This window comes from Aedes albopictus, chromosome 1 (assembly GCF_035046485.1).
Source record: "Aedes albopictus strain Foshan chromosome 1, AalbF5, whole genome shotgun sequence".
Taxonomy (NCBI): domain Eukaryota; kingdom Metazoa; phylum Arthropoda; class Insecta; order Diptera; family Culicidae; genus Aedes; species Aedes albopictus.
This window is the reverse complement of record NC_085136.1, coordinates 180589351-180605321: the sequence shown is the minus strand read 5'-3', so window position 1 is coordinate 180605321 and position 15971 is coordinate 180589351. Positions and strand designations below refer to the sequence as shown.

Here is a 15971-nt window from a genome sequence, read left to right as displayed (position 1 = left end):
GCCCCTTGTGTGTGTGTGTGTGTGTGTGTGTGTGTGTGTGTGTGTGTGTGTGTGTGTGTGTGTGTGTGTGTGTGTGTGTGTGTGTGTGTGTGTGTGTGTGTGTGTGTGTGTGTGTGTGTGTGTGTGTGTGTGTGTGTGTGTGTGTGTGTGTGTGTGTGTGTGTGTGTGTGTGTGTGTGTGTGTGTGTGTGTGTGTGTGTGAATCTGGGGCAGATAAACACCACGTGCTCCGGTGTCTCCTCCACGTTGTTGCACTCCGGGCAGAAGGGCGAAACGGCATGGCCAAACCGATGTAGGTACTGCCTGAAGCAGAGGCTTTTCACGAAGCAGCACGAAAAAAATCCACTTGATTTTAATTTTACATTTTGATTTGCATATAATTTTGCACAGCTGTTCTAATCAATATAAATTACCATTTTTTCATATTAAAACTTTTTATGGATTCTCGATTAACTTTCAAATAGGGCCTATGAAAAAATGTAACACATGCGAATGAAAAATCATATCTCTGAAACTGCTTGTTTGATCGGAAAATTGTCTTCGGCAAAGAGTTTTTATTTTATTTTATTTTTTTATTTTATTGATGCACAAGGGGGTCATAGGGCCAAGTCTCCAATGCAAGTCCGAGAACTCGCATTGTCCATAATACACCTTTGAATTTGGGAGTAGGCATAGCAACCTCTTTAGCTCTGCGGCTTTTAAGTTTTGCGTGGCCTTAAGGATTGGGAAAGGTGGGAAATCGATGTGGTGTATTGAGCTGTAAGAGAATGTGTTGTTAGTTAAATGGTCAACGTAATTTACCTTTGGGTCGCTTGTTTGGGGTAAGCGTTTTGAACATACATACTGGTTTTGCTGGGTTGCTCTTTTCTATTTTCGTTCGATCGTGTTGTTTTTTTGTGGTAGGTAGTTGTGATTAAATTTTGGTTATGTTCTTGGAATGCTACTTCGTCCTCATCGCCATCTCCATCGAAATACGATAAGTCTATGTCATTTGCTGCCTGCGGTTTCTAGCAAATCGTCTTCGTAGTCCAACTTCACCATCTCCTGCTACAATCGCTTCGTCGCTTTCTTAAATTCGGCTGTCTTTACCAATGTCCTTCCAATTCCAACGAACATCCGTCCATATCTACCTCTTGTCTACCGCTGGATTTCCACATGAAATAAGGTCTTTCAACTTTTTCCCGGGATTTTGTAGATTAGTGCTTTATGCATGCTTCCTTTCCTGAGACTTCGGAGCACGTCTTAGACATGGCTGAGTACAAACAATGCTCATCTCCAGCGAATTTTTTAACCAGCATCGCACCACCGTCGTACTGCATTACTTCCATTTTTCACTGCTATCCCTCCTTACTGCTATCACTCATGATACTCAGATACATGAAAATATAAAAGAAATGTTAGTAGCGCTTTTGGTGATACTTTCACAACGGCCATTCAGAATGGTTCAACGGATGCAGATGCGAAGATCATCCCTGCTGACTAGCAGCGTTCATGAAACTCAGTTGAAGATGAAACTTAAAATATACGAACACGAAGAGCAACACATAGACGAACGCGAATATTCTAAAAAAAAGAATGATCTTCCATCCGATCTTCAAGTGATCCTCACAAGCAGCATCTTTCGTTCAGGCACTTTTGAATGTCCGTATGCAACTTGTTCTCACATGAAATCTGCCTCGACCAAGTTGGCAGAACGCGCCCATACCCCTTTCTGAACCGAAGGGCAGGGAAATTGTCTTCGGCAAAGAGTTGTAGATTAATAAATGGTGGCTCTCAGAAAAATACACATTGAAAAATTTATTTAGTTTTTCTTCCGAAAAAAACTGAATTTTGTTACTAAAAATTAAACATCTCAAAAAACTATTTTTTTACCTTCGTGATATTTAGTGAGAATAAAGTTCATTCTGTTAGCTACCATCAGTAGAAATTTCATAATGGTAAAAAAATGTACAAACAAGTTATGGCACTTTGAACATTTTCGGTTGTGTGTTTTTTAGAGTGTATGACGAATTCACGCAAATTCGCCGTAGGGGTTTGGCAAAACTGTCTCAGAATCCGATGGAATTTCTTAGGTTTAAAGACTATGTATTTTAAAGCAAAATTGCATACGTTGTTTTTTTTTTATTTATCTAGACTAATATTTGAAAAGGGCTAAACTGCCGGTGGAAGCATATTTGTCCCATGTGAATTTTTGGCAACATTGAGATTTTGCAGCTTATGAACATGATTCATAGTGTACTATCATACAGGGAAATAAAAAGAGTTAGTTTGTTCTGAAAATTGTCGAAAAAATGCAACGCCGATTTGTCACATTCTAAAAAGTGGACGCAAAAGCGTCACGTTTCATTGCAAATCCTATGGAACAATAAAATCGCTCTAAAATAAAAATTAGTGCTCAAATTCAAAATTGGTCGATGTTATAACACGATTCAGCACTTATGCTTCATAGTTGAGGAATTTAACTTTTTTGAACTTTGGACGTGATTTTCTCGATTGTCTGTTTTTGCACATGGGACAATTATGCGTCCACCGGCAGTAAAGTATTTGACCGTTTTTATTCAATATAACTTATAAATGACATTACCTACAAAAAAGTTATGTATGGGTGACTTTTAGATAATCATGTGAACTTTTACAACATTGAAAAATGTCAATAAGCTTTAAAAGTAAAAAAAAATGCAAATAAGAAAAATAATTTCAATTTGCAAAACATGACATTTTTGTTATTATTGAAAATTTTGCCATATATCGCATGATGGGCACTTTTGAAGAAAAGCATTTTTGAGGTACCGTGATTTCGGGTGAAATTGATCAGTGGGGTGAAATTGATCGACGTGAGGGTCATTTTCATTTGTTAAAAATATTGCTTTAAACTTAAAACAATTTGTATAAAATGACCATCATCTGGCTAAAGGATTATTGAATGATGAGTTACATGTTTTACAGTCAATTAGTCACATATTTCTGTATTAAATTAAATATTTTCCGTAATTGCGTGTTTGGCGAATCTCAAATACCCTTTCAAACTTTTGTTACTGTGGCTGTATCGCACATGTAATGAATATTCGAATGGATGCTTTTAGCTGCCAAGTATTTGCTAAACACGATTTCATCATCAAAAGTTTTATAAATATTCGAATTTATACATAAAATTGCACTTTTCCGGAAGTAATCACTTTTTCAGTATGAAAGTGCATACTTTAAGGCGTTTTCATAAAATTTACTAAATTTAAAACTTGAAAAATTAAAAATTGAGAAAACTCGTAAAAGTTTTGCGTAGCATTTCGCATACTGGGGTGGTTAATTCAGGTGGAAAACATATTTTTGGCACATGTAAAGGTATTTCATTTACTGATCAATTTCATCCCGAAAGCAAAATTATTGATTTTTTATTTTAAATGATATTTACCTATTGCAATAAAATGATTTGTACTAAAAGTTTCAAACTCGTTGACTGATGAGAATCGTGGTCGTACTTGTTTTATTGCTTTGAGTTTGACTTTCTTTGGATGATCGACTGTACGTTGGATGATATCTTTAATTGGCATTTCAGTCTAATTTGGTCAATCAAAAACAACTATTTGTTTTCTGAACTCGACGTTTCGGTCCTTATTGAACCTTTTTCAAGGATTCTGTAATGTTTGAGTTTGATCATATTGCTGCATTCGAAATCACGGTAGCGTAAGTGGAAAATTTTTGACAGCTCCTCCTCTCTTAACGTTTATTCTCCCATACCTAATAGAAGACTCCTAGCAATATCATAAACTTCCCCTAAAATGCTACATCTTTATTGGACGGTTCCTAACAACAAATACTTCGTGTCATCATTTTGAGTGTTTCTCTCCGGTAGAAAAAAAAAAGGTTTTATCCAGGGCGTTTTTTACAGATAGGGGTAGGCGGGGCAATATGGACACCCTAAGGTTTTTGCCAACTTTACCTGGCAAGATGTCAAAAAAGTTTAGTTTTTTGATACATGTATCCTTTTAAAGTCTATTTAGCATCTATTGCATAAGAATGTTCACGAAGAAAAATGATTTATCCACTTCAAAAAATGTTATGAAAAATGTTAGTTTTTCATGACCATCTTCAAGCATACGGGGCAGAATGGACACCCCCATGGGGCAATATGGACACCATGAGACTTTTACGAATTTCGTACATTATTTACACCCATAAAGTCATTTCATTACAAAACAACTATTTTGGATGAATAATACGCCGAATGAGTTCATTTTTGTTCAGTTAATTTAAATTCAGGCTGTTTTGGATAAAGCTTCGTTTTTGTCGGCATGTACAGCTGTGCCTAGAACAACTATTTTCCACTGCTGTCGTTTTTTGACCAATTTGTTTCACCCTATGTCTACTATAGTGAACATTTAACCGAAAATAAACTGAAATCGAAGAATTTGATTGGTTTGTGGTTTAGGTTACATTTTCCCCTTGCCGCTTCTTTCAAAAAGGTGAGTGTCCATTTTTCCCCGGCAGCAGAAGATATTTCCAAACTTGATTTTTGATATAATAAAGAAGAAAATATAAACATGTTAAGCATGTAGATACAGCAAAACTACTTGCATGTGTTCTAGAAATATCACGCTTTAATCTACCTGCAATAAATTATTCACTAAATCTTATTTTAGATGGTGTGAAAATTATAATTTCCATGCACAAAAAACGGAGGACGCAACATTTTCGTGTAAAATCAAGTATAATTTTAATTTCGAATGTTTCTTTCCTGAAACTACGTTTTAGACAAATGGACTATATTCTCCATTCATTAAAAGTTCAAAAAAGTTCGCATATTTCAAAATATTGAGGGTGTCCATTCTGCCCCGGGTGTCCATATTGCCCCGCCTACCCCTATATTCATATATTAACCCTCCAATACCCAAATTTTTGATTTTGATCTAAATATCATTTTTCGTCATTTAAAATCGATTTAAACATGTTTTGGAAGATGATTCTTTTTAATTTTCGATTTTGTGAATTTCAGTTTTTGATTTTTCTAATTTTTATTTTTGAACATCCCCACACTTTTATATTTTTCCTGGAAGCCAATTTGGGGAACGTATTTTTTTGGATGAAAACATTTTGAGTTTTTATGATTATTGTTGAAATGTTATTATTTTAAATTTTTTTCACAGAAAATTTTATTTTCCGTGTTATTTTAAGGAAAATAGTTTTAGAGTGTATTCGATTCGCTTAAACTATTAAACATGGATAGAATGATTTGGAAAAAAATTAAAATATGTTAATTGTAGCGATTCAATACAAAATAAACAATGACTTCTAAAAGTTGACTAAAACATCAATTTTTCAATGATTTTTGAAAAATGTAAATACGCTTTAAAATACACCAAAAACCATTTTGAGATATACAGAACAGTCCTAAATATCAGCCAAAAATATAAAAAAGATAATTTTCCACGAAACAAAAATTACAAAAATGCTCAAACTATACCCCGTCTAAAGGCGGGATTGGGTATTAGATGGTTAAATTAAACATAGCTCCATATGTTTGATTCACAAGTCTATCTAATGCAAAGTATTTATTTTATTCTCCTATGAATAAGGAAACTTTTAAGTTGAAATTCGACTTCTGGTTGATATTCTGAATTTCTGTGTAACAGATCCGGTGTTCTGGATCAAAAGAGAATCCTAAATTATATTCTTTGTATTGGATAGATTTATAATTGAAACAAATAAAGCTATGTTCATTATTAATATGTGAAAATCCACGTATAAAAATACCCAAAAATTGGTTTGACTCAAAAAAAAAACATTTTTTGTTGGGTCGGATTCAGATAATAGCAATTTAATTACTTTGATCCATTTTGAATTCTTAACGGTTGGTGTGGGGTTTGGTTCTCCGAAATAGGATTAATTTAATTTCGCAAATGGGCATGTATTCCAAATTGACTTCAATTTACAAAAAAAACACGAAGGTAAAAAAATAGCTTTTTGAGATATTTGATTTTTAGTAACAAAATTCAGTTTTTTTTTTCAGAAGAAAAACTAAATGAATTTTTCAATGTGTATTTTTCTGAGAGCCGCAATATATTATTCTACAACTTTGCTGAAGACACCTTTCCGATCAAACAAGTCGTTTCCGTGTTATAATTTTTTATTTGCTTGTGTTCCATTTTTTCATAGGCCCTAATTGAAAGTTAGTCGAGACAAAATATGAACTTTTGGTGTTAAAAATATGGTTTCTCACATAAAATGGAATAGTATACAAAAATATCAAGTAGATTAAAAAACATCGATTAAAATGGATTCGTGCTGGTCCGTGGAAAGCCTCAGTAGCCATGACCAGACAAAAACTGGGTTAGGTGGAAATTCACTTCTCCATGCTTCCTGTTCACCCAAGTCGACACATTAGGGATGAGCCGATGGGTCCATCTTCCTTTCTCCGTGGAATCCCATTCCTGTTGCCACGTTGTCATTGAGGCGGTTCGCACCAACGTTCTCACTTGGCTGGTCCTCCTCCGTTCATAGCACTCGATGTCCTCCTCCAAGGTGATGCAGATCGGGATCATGCCTGCAATCACACAAACTGCCTCCGACGATATTGTTTTATACGCGCTAGCTACTCGTATGGCCATGAGCCGGAACGCGCTGTTTAGCTTCCCCCGATTTCGCTTGGTTTTTTGCGCCGCACCCCAGGCTGGGACTCCGAACCGCAGTATTGAAGATGACACACTCGCTAGCAACCGCATCTTGCTGCTTCTCGGACCACCGGTGTTTGGCATAATCCTCGACAGTGCGTTGATCGCCTTCGCTGCTTTTTCACAGGCGTAGTCGACGTGGCTGTTAAAGTTTATTCTGCCGTCGATTCTGCCGCCAACATTTCTACCTCCTCCGGTGACTCGCCTGTTACTGATAAGACGATATCGTCCGCAAAGCCCACGAGCACGACGCCTGTGGGTAGCTGTAGCGTAAGCACTCCGTTGTACATAGCGTTCCACAACGTTGGCCCGAGGATGGAGCCCTGTGGAACTCCCGCCGTCACTTTCATTCTCCTCTGTCCAGCTTCAGTGTCGTACAACAAGACTCTGTTCTGGAAGTAGCTTTTCATGATCCGACACAGGTAGTCTGGAACCCTTATTCTGTGCAGCGCTCCCAGCTGGCGCTATTGAACGCATTCTTGACGTCAATTGTGATTACGGCACAGTACCGGTTTCCTTTCCTCTTCTGTTTGGACGCCTTCTCGGCCCTCTTCAGGACCGTGCGGATAGCATCCACCGTCGACTTTTCCTTACGGAATCCAAACTGCATCTGTGACAGTCCATGCTCTCCTTCTGTAAACGAGCTTCCCAAGTGTGTCTAGCAGGCATATCGGCCTATACGATGCTGAATCACCCGGCGGTTTTCCTGGCTTTGGCAGTAAAACCAGTTTCTGCACCTTCCATATGTCTGGGAAGTGACCTTCTTCCAAACATTTCTGCATCACCGTCCTGAACATATCGGGATAAGCTAGGACCGCCGATTTCAACGCTACATTGGGGATCTCGTCCGGACCCGGAGCTTTGCTCGCTTTCAGTTTCTTCGCCACTGCTTCCAGCTCGACATTTGAGACTTGCCGAGCTTCCGCATTACCGTCGTTTTCCTCACCATACGGTGATGGTGGCCAGGTCGTTGGGTCGTGCTTCGGAAAGAGACCCTCCACGATTACCTTCAGCTTGTCTGGACACATTTCTGCTGGCGTCGCTGGAATCCAAACTGCATCTGTGACAGTCCATGCTCTCCTTCTGTAAACGGTACCACTGTTAAGGATACTGTTAAGGGTACTGTTAACCGTAGTGTAGCCAGCAAAAAAACACCCGTAGAAGGCTGGCAGGGTACCCGGGTACCCACGAAATGGAAATGATCATATCTCAGCGGTTTTTCCACCGACTTTAGAAGTTTTTGCCTCATTCAACTCAGAAACTCATTATCTATCAAGATCGTATTTGGTTGGACCGGTCCGATCACCATAGGTACCGGAAAATCCGGATTTCCGGATCCATGTTTTTATACAATACAATATACGGGATTTTCGATAGGTTAGTAGCAATTTCGGTACCAGGCATCGTGAAATTGCTTTGACATATTGTATCTGACCGGCCTGGAATCATAAAACGTGTTGACTTTGAAACTGTGATTTCGGAACACGCTTCCCGTGGGGCCATGGTTGACCATAAACACTTTAAGGTATCCAAGCCTTAACAATGTGGGTATAAGGACATGCTCCCAAAAATATGGATTTTCCGAAAACCACAGTGATTAGATCGGTCTAACCAAATATTTTCCCGATAGATGATGAGTTTCTGAGTTGAATGAGCTAAAAATTTCCAAAATCGATGAAAAATTGACGGAGATATGATCATTTCAATTTCGTGGGTACCCGGGTACCCTGCCGGCCTTCCACGTAATAAAAAAATGCAGGAGCCCCTCCCCCTGCTCCTCCTCACTTTAAAATTCGGTCAACCCCATTAATAGATGTATATTCACGAGTTCTAAGATCTAACAGAGTTCCAACATCCTAGTCTCAATAACCATTAAAATATCGAGATTTGAAATTGAAAAAGGTACCCGGGTACCCTGCCGGCCACATAAGTGTTAAGGATGAGCTTTTCCAGCAGCTTCCCAAGTGTGTCCAGCAGGCATATCGGCCTATACGATGCTGGATCACCCGGCGGTTTTCCTGGCTTTGGCAGTGAAACCAGTTTCTGCACCTTTCATATGTCTGGGAAGTGACCTTCTTCCAAACATTTCTGCATCACTGTCCTGAACATGTCGGGGTAAGCTAGGACCGCTGATTTTAACGCCACATTAGGGATCCTGTTGCACTTTACTACTAATCTTTATTGTTCGAGTGGTAGGTACATAATGAATAGTGTTCACAGGTATCGGTACTTATATAGTGTCAAGTTGTTAGGTTGATTGGTGGTTGCTACGGTTGCCAAGGTATGAGCGATGATTGCTTGGACAACAACTGATCGATGGTTGGCTACTATGTTAGTCTCCAACATTCCTCCCGAGCGATTCCAAGCAACAGCATCAAAATTAAGGAAAATTTTTAATTCATGATTTTCTATTGAACTGAAACTTTGCACAGTTTTTCAGTTCCATCTAAATCGCCATTTTTCGATATCAAATTTTTATTTAGAGCCACGACTAACTTTTCAAAAGGGTGTATGTGAAAATGGTTCAAAAATATTCAAAAATATGCACAGCAAAAACGGATTGTTCGATTGTTATGAATTTTTCAGCAAAGTTAGATAGCTAAATGGTGATTTCTAAGAAAATATACACTGTGAAAAAAAATCTATTTTATCATTGAAAAACATCATTTTTGTCACAAAAACTCAAATATCTCAAAACCCTATCTTTTTACCAACTTGAATTTTTTAGGGAAAACGGTCCATTGTATTAGCAATCTACCATAAAAATTTGGTGATGGTAAACTAATAAACAAAAAAGTTATAACATTTCAAAAATTTCACAATTTTTATATTTAGTAAAAAAAATTTTTCTGTGTAAATTATTTCGGCCGGGAATCGCGATTTGATGCTGATTTTATTGTTCAGCAAAGTTAGATAACTAAATGGCGATTCCTAAGAAAATATACACTGTGAAAAAAATCTTTTTTAACATTAAAAAATATCATTTTTGTCACAAAAACTCAAATATCTCAAACCCCTATCTTTTTACCAACGTAATTTTTTAGAGAAAACGGTCCATTGTATTAGCAATCTACCATGAAAATAAACAAAAAAGTTATGACAATTCAAACATTTCACAATTTTCACATTTAGTAATAATTTTTTTTAGTGTAAATTATTTCGGCCGGAAATTGAAGTTTGATGCTGATTTTATTGTTAATGGTCTTGCGTGAGTAAAACAAGTTGTTTTTATTATATATTATATATACATATAATATAATATACTATGTACCGTAATGTTCCGATTTTATCACGCCCTCCGCGCATTAGTCGTTTATTCATTAATTTGCTGTTACATTTGAGGACAAGTGTTTTCCCTCTTCTTCAAGATGAATGTTGAAAGCGTGTTTTGCAACGTTAAAAATATTGAAATGGGTATAGATGTTGAAGAATATTACAGGGCATTTTTGAAAAGGGGCGTAATTAAATTGTTTAAACAGATGTCGCTGATGGCAATTTCTCAGTTGTTGTCGTTTTCGAACTTCCTGCGCCCTGCTTTACCGATGATATACAGATGGCTCGTTTGTCAAATTCTAGACGGCAGGACGTGCAAATGCGTAATTTTGTACACAATGTGGACATTTGGGCATAACCAGTCTCTTTCAGTTTATCTATGGTGCTTTCGGTGAGATTTCGTAACTCTTTTGAACATTTTTTTTTCATCAAACGGTCTACAAGAGAGCGTTGAGTTGAAGACCTTTGAGAAAGCGACTGTTCATCTTGTTCGTTAGATTATAATAAACAAAATCACTTATTAATTTTAACTTACTTGTTTGGTGTTGGTGGCTGAAGAAAAAAAAAATACTATACAATTTTTAATATTCATAGCGGTAGTATTTTTTTGTTTTTTTCGTGAGCATTGTCAGGTATGTATACAGACAAACAAACGTAACACTGGCGAAATTTTCATTGACCACGCCTTCAACGATCATTTTGAATCTTGGTTGTGGCTTTCATAACAAGAAGAGCGCCCATCGTTTTTCTTTGCGTTTGACGTTTCACACTAGCGCCTTCTGATGACGATATTGCACAACGCAGTGTTTCGTGAAACATTTCCACCAGGTGGTGATAGTTTGAACTGGGCGATGAATTTTCACTAAAATTGTTCTAGGCGTTTCGTCTGTTTGTCTGTGGTATGTACCTCTTATGCATTTGTTGTTGTTGAAGTTACTCGCATTCTTCCGATCATAAAGTCTGTTCTCTAAGAGGGATTTTTTTTGCGGATAAACTAGACGTATACGCGTATAAAAAAACTTTTATTATACAGCTTTTGTCTTAAAAATAAATTCAATTCCATTTTTCTTATAATCAACAGCTTTTCAACACTATCAAGGGATTTTTTCACCAGTCACGTACAATAAAAAGTATGACAATCTCAATATTTTTGATCACAACACTGGATCGCGTCTAAGTTTCAAATAGATACTATAGTAATTACGAATAATCAAACTAAAGTATCATGAAAATAACAAAAACAAAAAAAAAACAATAAAATCAGCATCAAAATATAATTCTCGAAATAATTTACACAGAAAAAAATTTTTTTTTTGTTACTAAATGTAAAAATTGTGAAATATTTGAAATGTCATAACTTTTTTGTTTATCAGTTTACCATCACCAAAATTTTATGGTAGATAGCTGATATAATGGGCCATTTCCCCTAAAAAATTGAAGTTGGTAAAAAGATAGGGTTTTGAGATATTTGAGTTTTTGTGACAAATATCATATTTTTCCAAAGTAGAAAAAGGAAATTTTTACAGTGTATATTTTCTAAGGAATCATCATTTAGTTATCTAACTTTGCTGAAAAATTTATAACAATCGAACAATCCGTTTTTGCTGTACAGCTTTTAGAATATTTTAGAACTATTTTCGCATACACCCTTTTGAAAAGTTAGTCGTGAGTGAATATGAAGGTTTAATATCAAAAAAAATGGCGATTTATATGAAATTGAAAAACTGTGCAAAGTTTCAGATATTTTTGAAATGGTCGCTCAGGATCGACTGACATGACTCCGTGGAATTCCTCTCCCTTCTTATTTCCAGAATACTAGGAAAGGTTCCAGTCTAGATGGCATCTGGATCATTCGCCTGGGCCGACTCGTAGAGGCTTCCTCATCAGGTTGTGGATGCTGAATTGATTCCGGCAGGCTTACTTCCATTTCTGGTAGTGCTTCGTCATCATCAGTGGCATCAATGGGAACTTCTTGGTCTGGTGCTGGTTCTGGAGGAGCAACGGTAGTGACTTCATTTTGTTGGAAATTATCCTGCAGTCCAAACTCGTCCACGAATATGTTGAGGGAAGATTTCTCCGTTGGTTCCTTTGTTGGTTGTTGGTCGTCAAAGCGATGCATGATTTGGTTGGCATGTGAACGGATCAACTTCCGTCGGCCATGCCATTCGTCCAATAGAACATTAAAGTTTACTTGCCCAATGACATCAATAATGACTCCGGGAGCCCATTTCCATTTTGAATTGGATTGGTAGACCTTGGCATAAACTGCATCACCAGCTTGTAGATTCCTAGGTACTACGCCATGTTTCCGGTTGAACTGATCATTTTGTCGTTGATTGATGATTGGGGTCATCGGCTGTCGTGGTTGGAGTAGACTCAGGACTGTCCGCATGTTCCTTCCGATCATCAGTTGAGACGGAGTTTTTCCATTCAGGATACGACTTGGGGTTGTTCTGTAGGCTTGAAGGAAGATTTGCAGTGACTCGGAGATCTTTTCCCCCTCGTTAATCTTGAGCAAAGCTGTCTTCAAGGTTTCTACAAAGCGTTCCGCCTGGCCGTTCGACTGCGGATGATACGGAGGGATTCTCAAATGTTGGATTCCGTTCTTCTTGCAGAATTCCGCGAACTGCGCCGATGAAAATTGTGTGCCGTTGTCGGATACGATGGTGATTGGAACTCCAAAGCGAGCAAACACTTCGTCCAGGAAATTGATGACTGCTGCTGTGGTCGGTGAGCGTACAATGCTGATTTCCGGCCACTTGGATAAGGCGTCGATTACTACTAGAAAATGCAGGCCATTGACTGGACCAGCAAAATCTATGTGGATGCGTTCCCAAGGAGATTGTGCGAGCGGCCATGATTGCAGAGGAACTTTCGGAAGTGTCTTCGAATGAGTAGCGCATTTGTCGCACTGCTTGACGTAATCGGAAATGCTGTCGTCGATTTTGGGCCAGTAGACGTGACTTCTAGCGAGAGCTTTCATCCTTTCCATCCCTGGATGTCCTCTATGGAGCTGCTTCAGAATCCGTTTTCGCAATGTTTCAGGAATCACCAATCGGTTTCCAAGCATAACACATCCCTTTACCAATTCCAGGGCGTCCTGATGGGTGTGGAACGGTCGAACATCGGGGTTTGTAATGTCCTTGATGTGAGTAGGCCATCCATTTTCGATGTGCTTGACAACTTGCTGGAGAACGGAGCATTTCGTTGTAGTGTCACGTACCATGTCAAACGTCACAGGAAGTAATCCGACTGCTTCTTGAAGAGGTACTTCAATGTCATCTTCCAGTTGGATTGAAGCGATGATTAAATCTTCCTCCGGTCTTGAATGACCGCTGATGAGACGGGAAAGAACATCGGCATTTCCGAACTGGGTGGTGGATACATACTGGATGTCGAAATCGTAACACAGAAGCGTCAGTGCCCAGCGTTGTAAGCGATTGGCGGTGTGGATTGGAATCCCCTTTTTCGATCCAAATATCCTCAAGAGCGGCTGATGATCCGTTTGTAGCGTAAACTTCCGTCCAAGCAGCATCCGGTGGAACTTCGTTACAGCGAATACCAGGGCTAGACCTTCCTTCTCCACCTGTCCGTAACGTTTTTCAGCATCGGTGAGGGAACGGGATGCATGTGCCACCGCTTTGAGAGCGCCGTTGGGAAACTTGTGCATGATGCAGGCTCCAATTCCTGACTGGGATGCGTCCGCTGCTACGATGATGTCCAGAGTCGGGTCGTAATGCGTTAGGAGAAGATCTGACTGGAGCACTTCTTTGAATCTCTGGAAAGACTTCTGGCAGTCGTTGTTCCAAACGAACTTGGCATCCTTCTTGAGAAGCGCGTCGAGTGGTCTTCGTAGCTGGTGCATTTCTGATACAAACTTGCCATAGAAATTCACCGCACCGAGGAACGATCGTAGACTGGAAATATCGCTGGGAGCAGGCATCTTGACAATGGCTTCGATTTTGGCAGGATCCGGTCGTAGTCCAGAATCGTCAACGATGTGTGCAATATACTTGATTTGAAGCTGTAGCAGGTTGCACTTTTCTTCACGGAGGATGAAGCCATACTCTTGCAGTCGTTGAAAAAGAGCGGTGAGGATTTCACGGCCGACTTCACCCCAGGTGCTAGCCGGTTGAAACGAAATAGTCCACGGTGTGTGTTGATGGTCAGCAAGTTTTTCGAGTCGTCATCCACTTCTACTTGCAGATAGGCATCACTAAGGTCGATTATGCTGAAGTACTTGCATCCGTTGAGCTTGCTGAAGATGTCGTCGGGAACTGGCAGCGGGTAGTTATTCGACTCCAGGGCGGCGTTCAGACCGGTTGAATAATCGGCACAGATCCGAATCTTTCCTCCTGGTTTCTTGACCACTACGATTGGTGCAGCCCACTGGGAAAAGTCAACCGGGGTGATAATACCCAGTTGTGGAAGGCGGTCCAGTTCTGCATCGACTTTCTCCACGGATGTGAATGGTACAGGCCGTTTTGGTTTGTAGACTGGCATAGCTTCGGGCTTCAGGAACAGGCGTACCTTGGTTTTTGTGCAGTGTTATAAACCTTGCCGAAAAACGTCTGGGAATCTTGCCTTGTAGTGCTGGATTGCGTTGGGTTGATCGGCGTGAACTTGATTGCAGATCGCCGACAATGGCTTGTCCCATAGTCCAAACAAGTCGATCCATTCCAGGCCAAACAGGTTGAGATTGTTGCTGGCCACGTAAAATTTTCCTGGTTTGGTGACACCTCCAAGTGTGATTGCGCTTTGAAGTTCACCAAGAAGCTGAAGAGGCTTGCCAGACGCTGTTGTTGCTGCTCTTGTTGTGGGAAGTAGTTGAGGGTATCCAAGACATTTGTTCCAGATTTTCCGAGAGATGATGGTGATGTCCGAAGCCGTGTCAAACTGCAGTGTCACTTCAGATCCATCGATATTCACGGTCAGGAACTTCCGCCGGGACTCACTACTAACCTGGTTGATCGCGAAAACACCGTTGACCTTCGACTTCTTCTTCTTGGTAGATGTCTTCGCTGAGTAACAGCCGCAGTAGCCTTCTTTATGTCCGGTTTGCTTGCAGTCCTTACAAACGTGGTTTGAGAACGAACAATCGCGAACGAAGTGCATGCCGCCGCACTGCCAACAGGGTGTCTTCGGGGTGCTTGATTTGCCACTAGGTTTGGTTTTCGGTCCAGATGGGTTCGATTGAGGCTTCTTCTGTTTGACTGCGCAGACGGAGCTGATCGAAGTATGCTTCTGTTCCACCATAGCGGTATCATGCTTGAGATTTTGAAGACGTTGACATTCCGTGATGAGCGATTCGAGTTTGCAATCTTCGTCGGCGTTCGTTTCAAGCTTCGAGAGTAGTCGCGTCCGGATGTCCGCGTCCTTCGTTGAGCGAAGTCCGCAAATGAAAACCAAGCTCTTGAACTGGTCTGGAGTTAGCTTGTTCAGTTCAAAATCTTCACAGGCCTTGTTAACTCATCTTTTGTACGCAGATGATTTGAAGATATATCGAGTTGTCAGTTCAATGGTTGACTGTGCCGCCTTGCAGCAAGATGTCGACACTGTTGCAGAATGGTGTGTCGCAAATGGAATGGAGATGAACGCTCTGAAGTGCAAGGTAATAAGCTTCAACAAATCGCGGGGACGATTAAACTTTGAGTACACAGCCAACGGTGTCATATTGGAACGCGTTACAACGATTAAGGACTTGGGCGTGATAATGGATTGTAAGCTGAGCTTTAATGAACACATCACAACGACCACGGCAAAAGCTTTTGCTGTGTTAGGCTTTATTCGTCGAAATGCTTCCGAGTTCCGCGATGTGTATGCCCTAAAAGCTGGCACCCGACTGCCTATGTATTGTCCTGTTTTCATCACAAATTCTATCGATCGGTAGCCTTTCGGATGGCCTACTTGCCTAATTTCACCTTCCATAAATTTTCACACTTGTTCGCTACCTAGCGAATTCTATCATATCTATCATTTCATTATCCACTTTGATCTCTACTCCCTTATACTATGAGTAGAAAGAGACCGATAT

General features: G+C 39.7%; 1 protein-coding gene across 1 annotated transcript; it reads right to left on the bottom strand.

Annotated features, from left to right (window-relative positions):
- Positions 1-11738: 11738 nt before the first annotated feature.
- LOC115258035 (uncharacterized protein K02A2.6-like) lies at positions 11739-13802 on the bottom strand. The gene has a single exon (XM_029858030.2). The coding sequence runs from the start codon at positions 13800-13802 to the stop codon at positions 11739-11741; it is 2064 nt and encodes a 687-aa protein (XP_029713890.2).
- Positions 13803-15971: the final 2169 nt, after the last annotated feature.

What these genes read in the sequence shown, in the direction of transcription:
- LOC115258035 (XM_029858030.2), bottom strand. Translation starts at nt 13,802, where the DNA reads ATGCACCAGCTACGAAGACCACTCGACGCGCTTCTCAAGAAGGATGCC.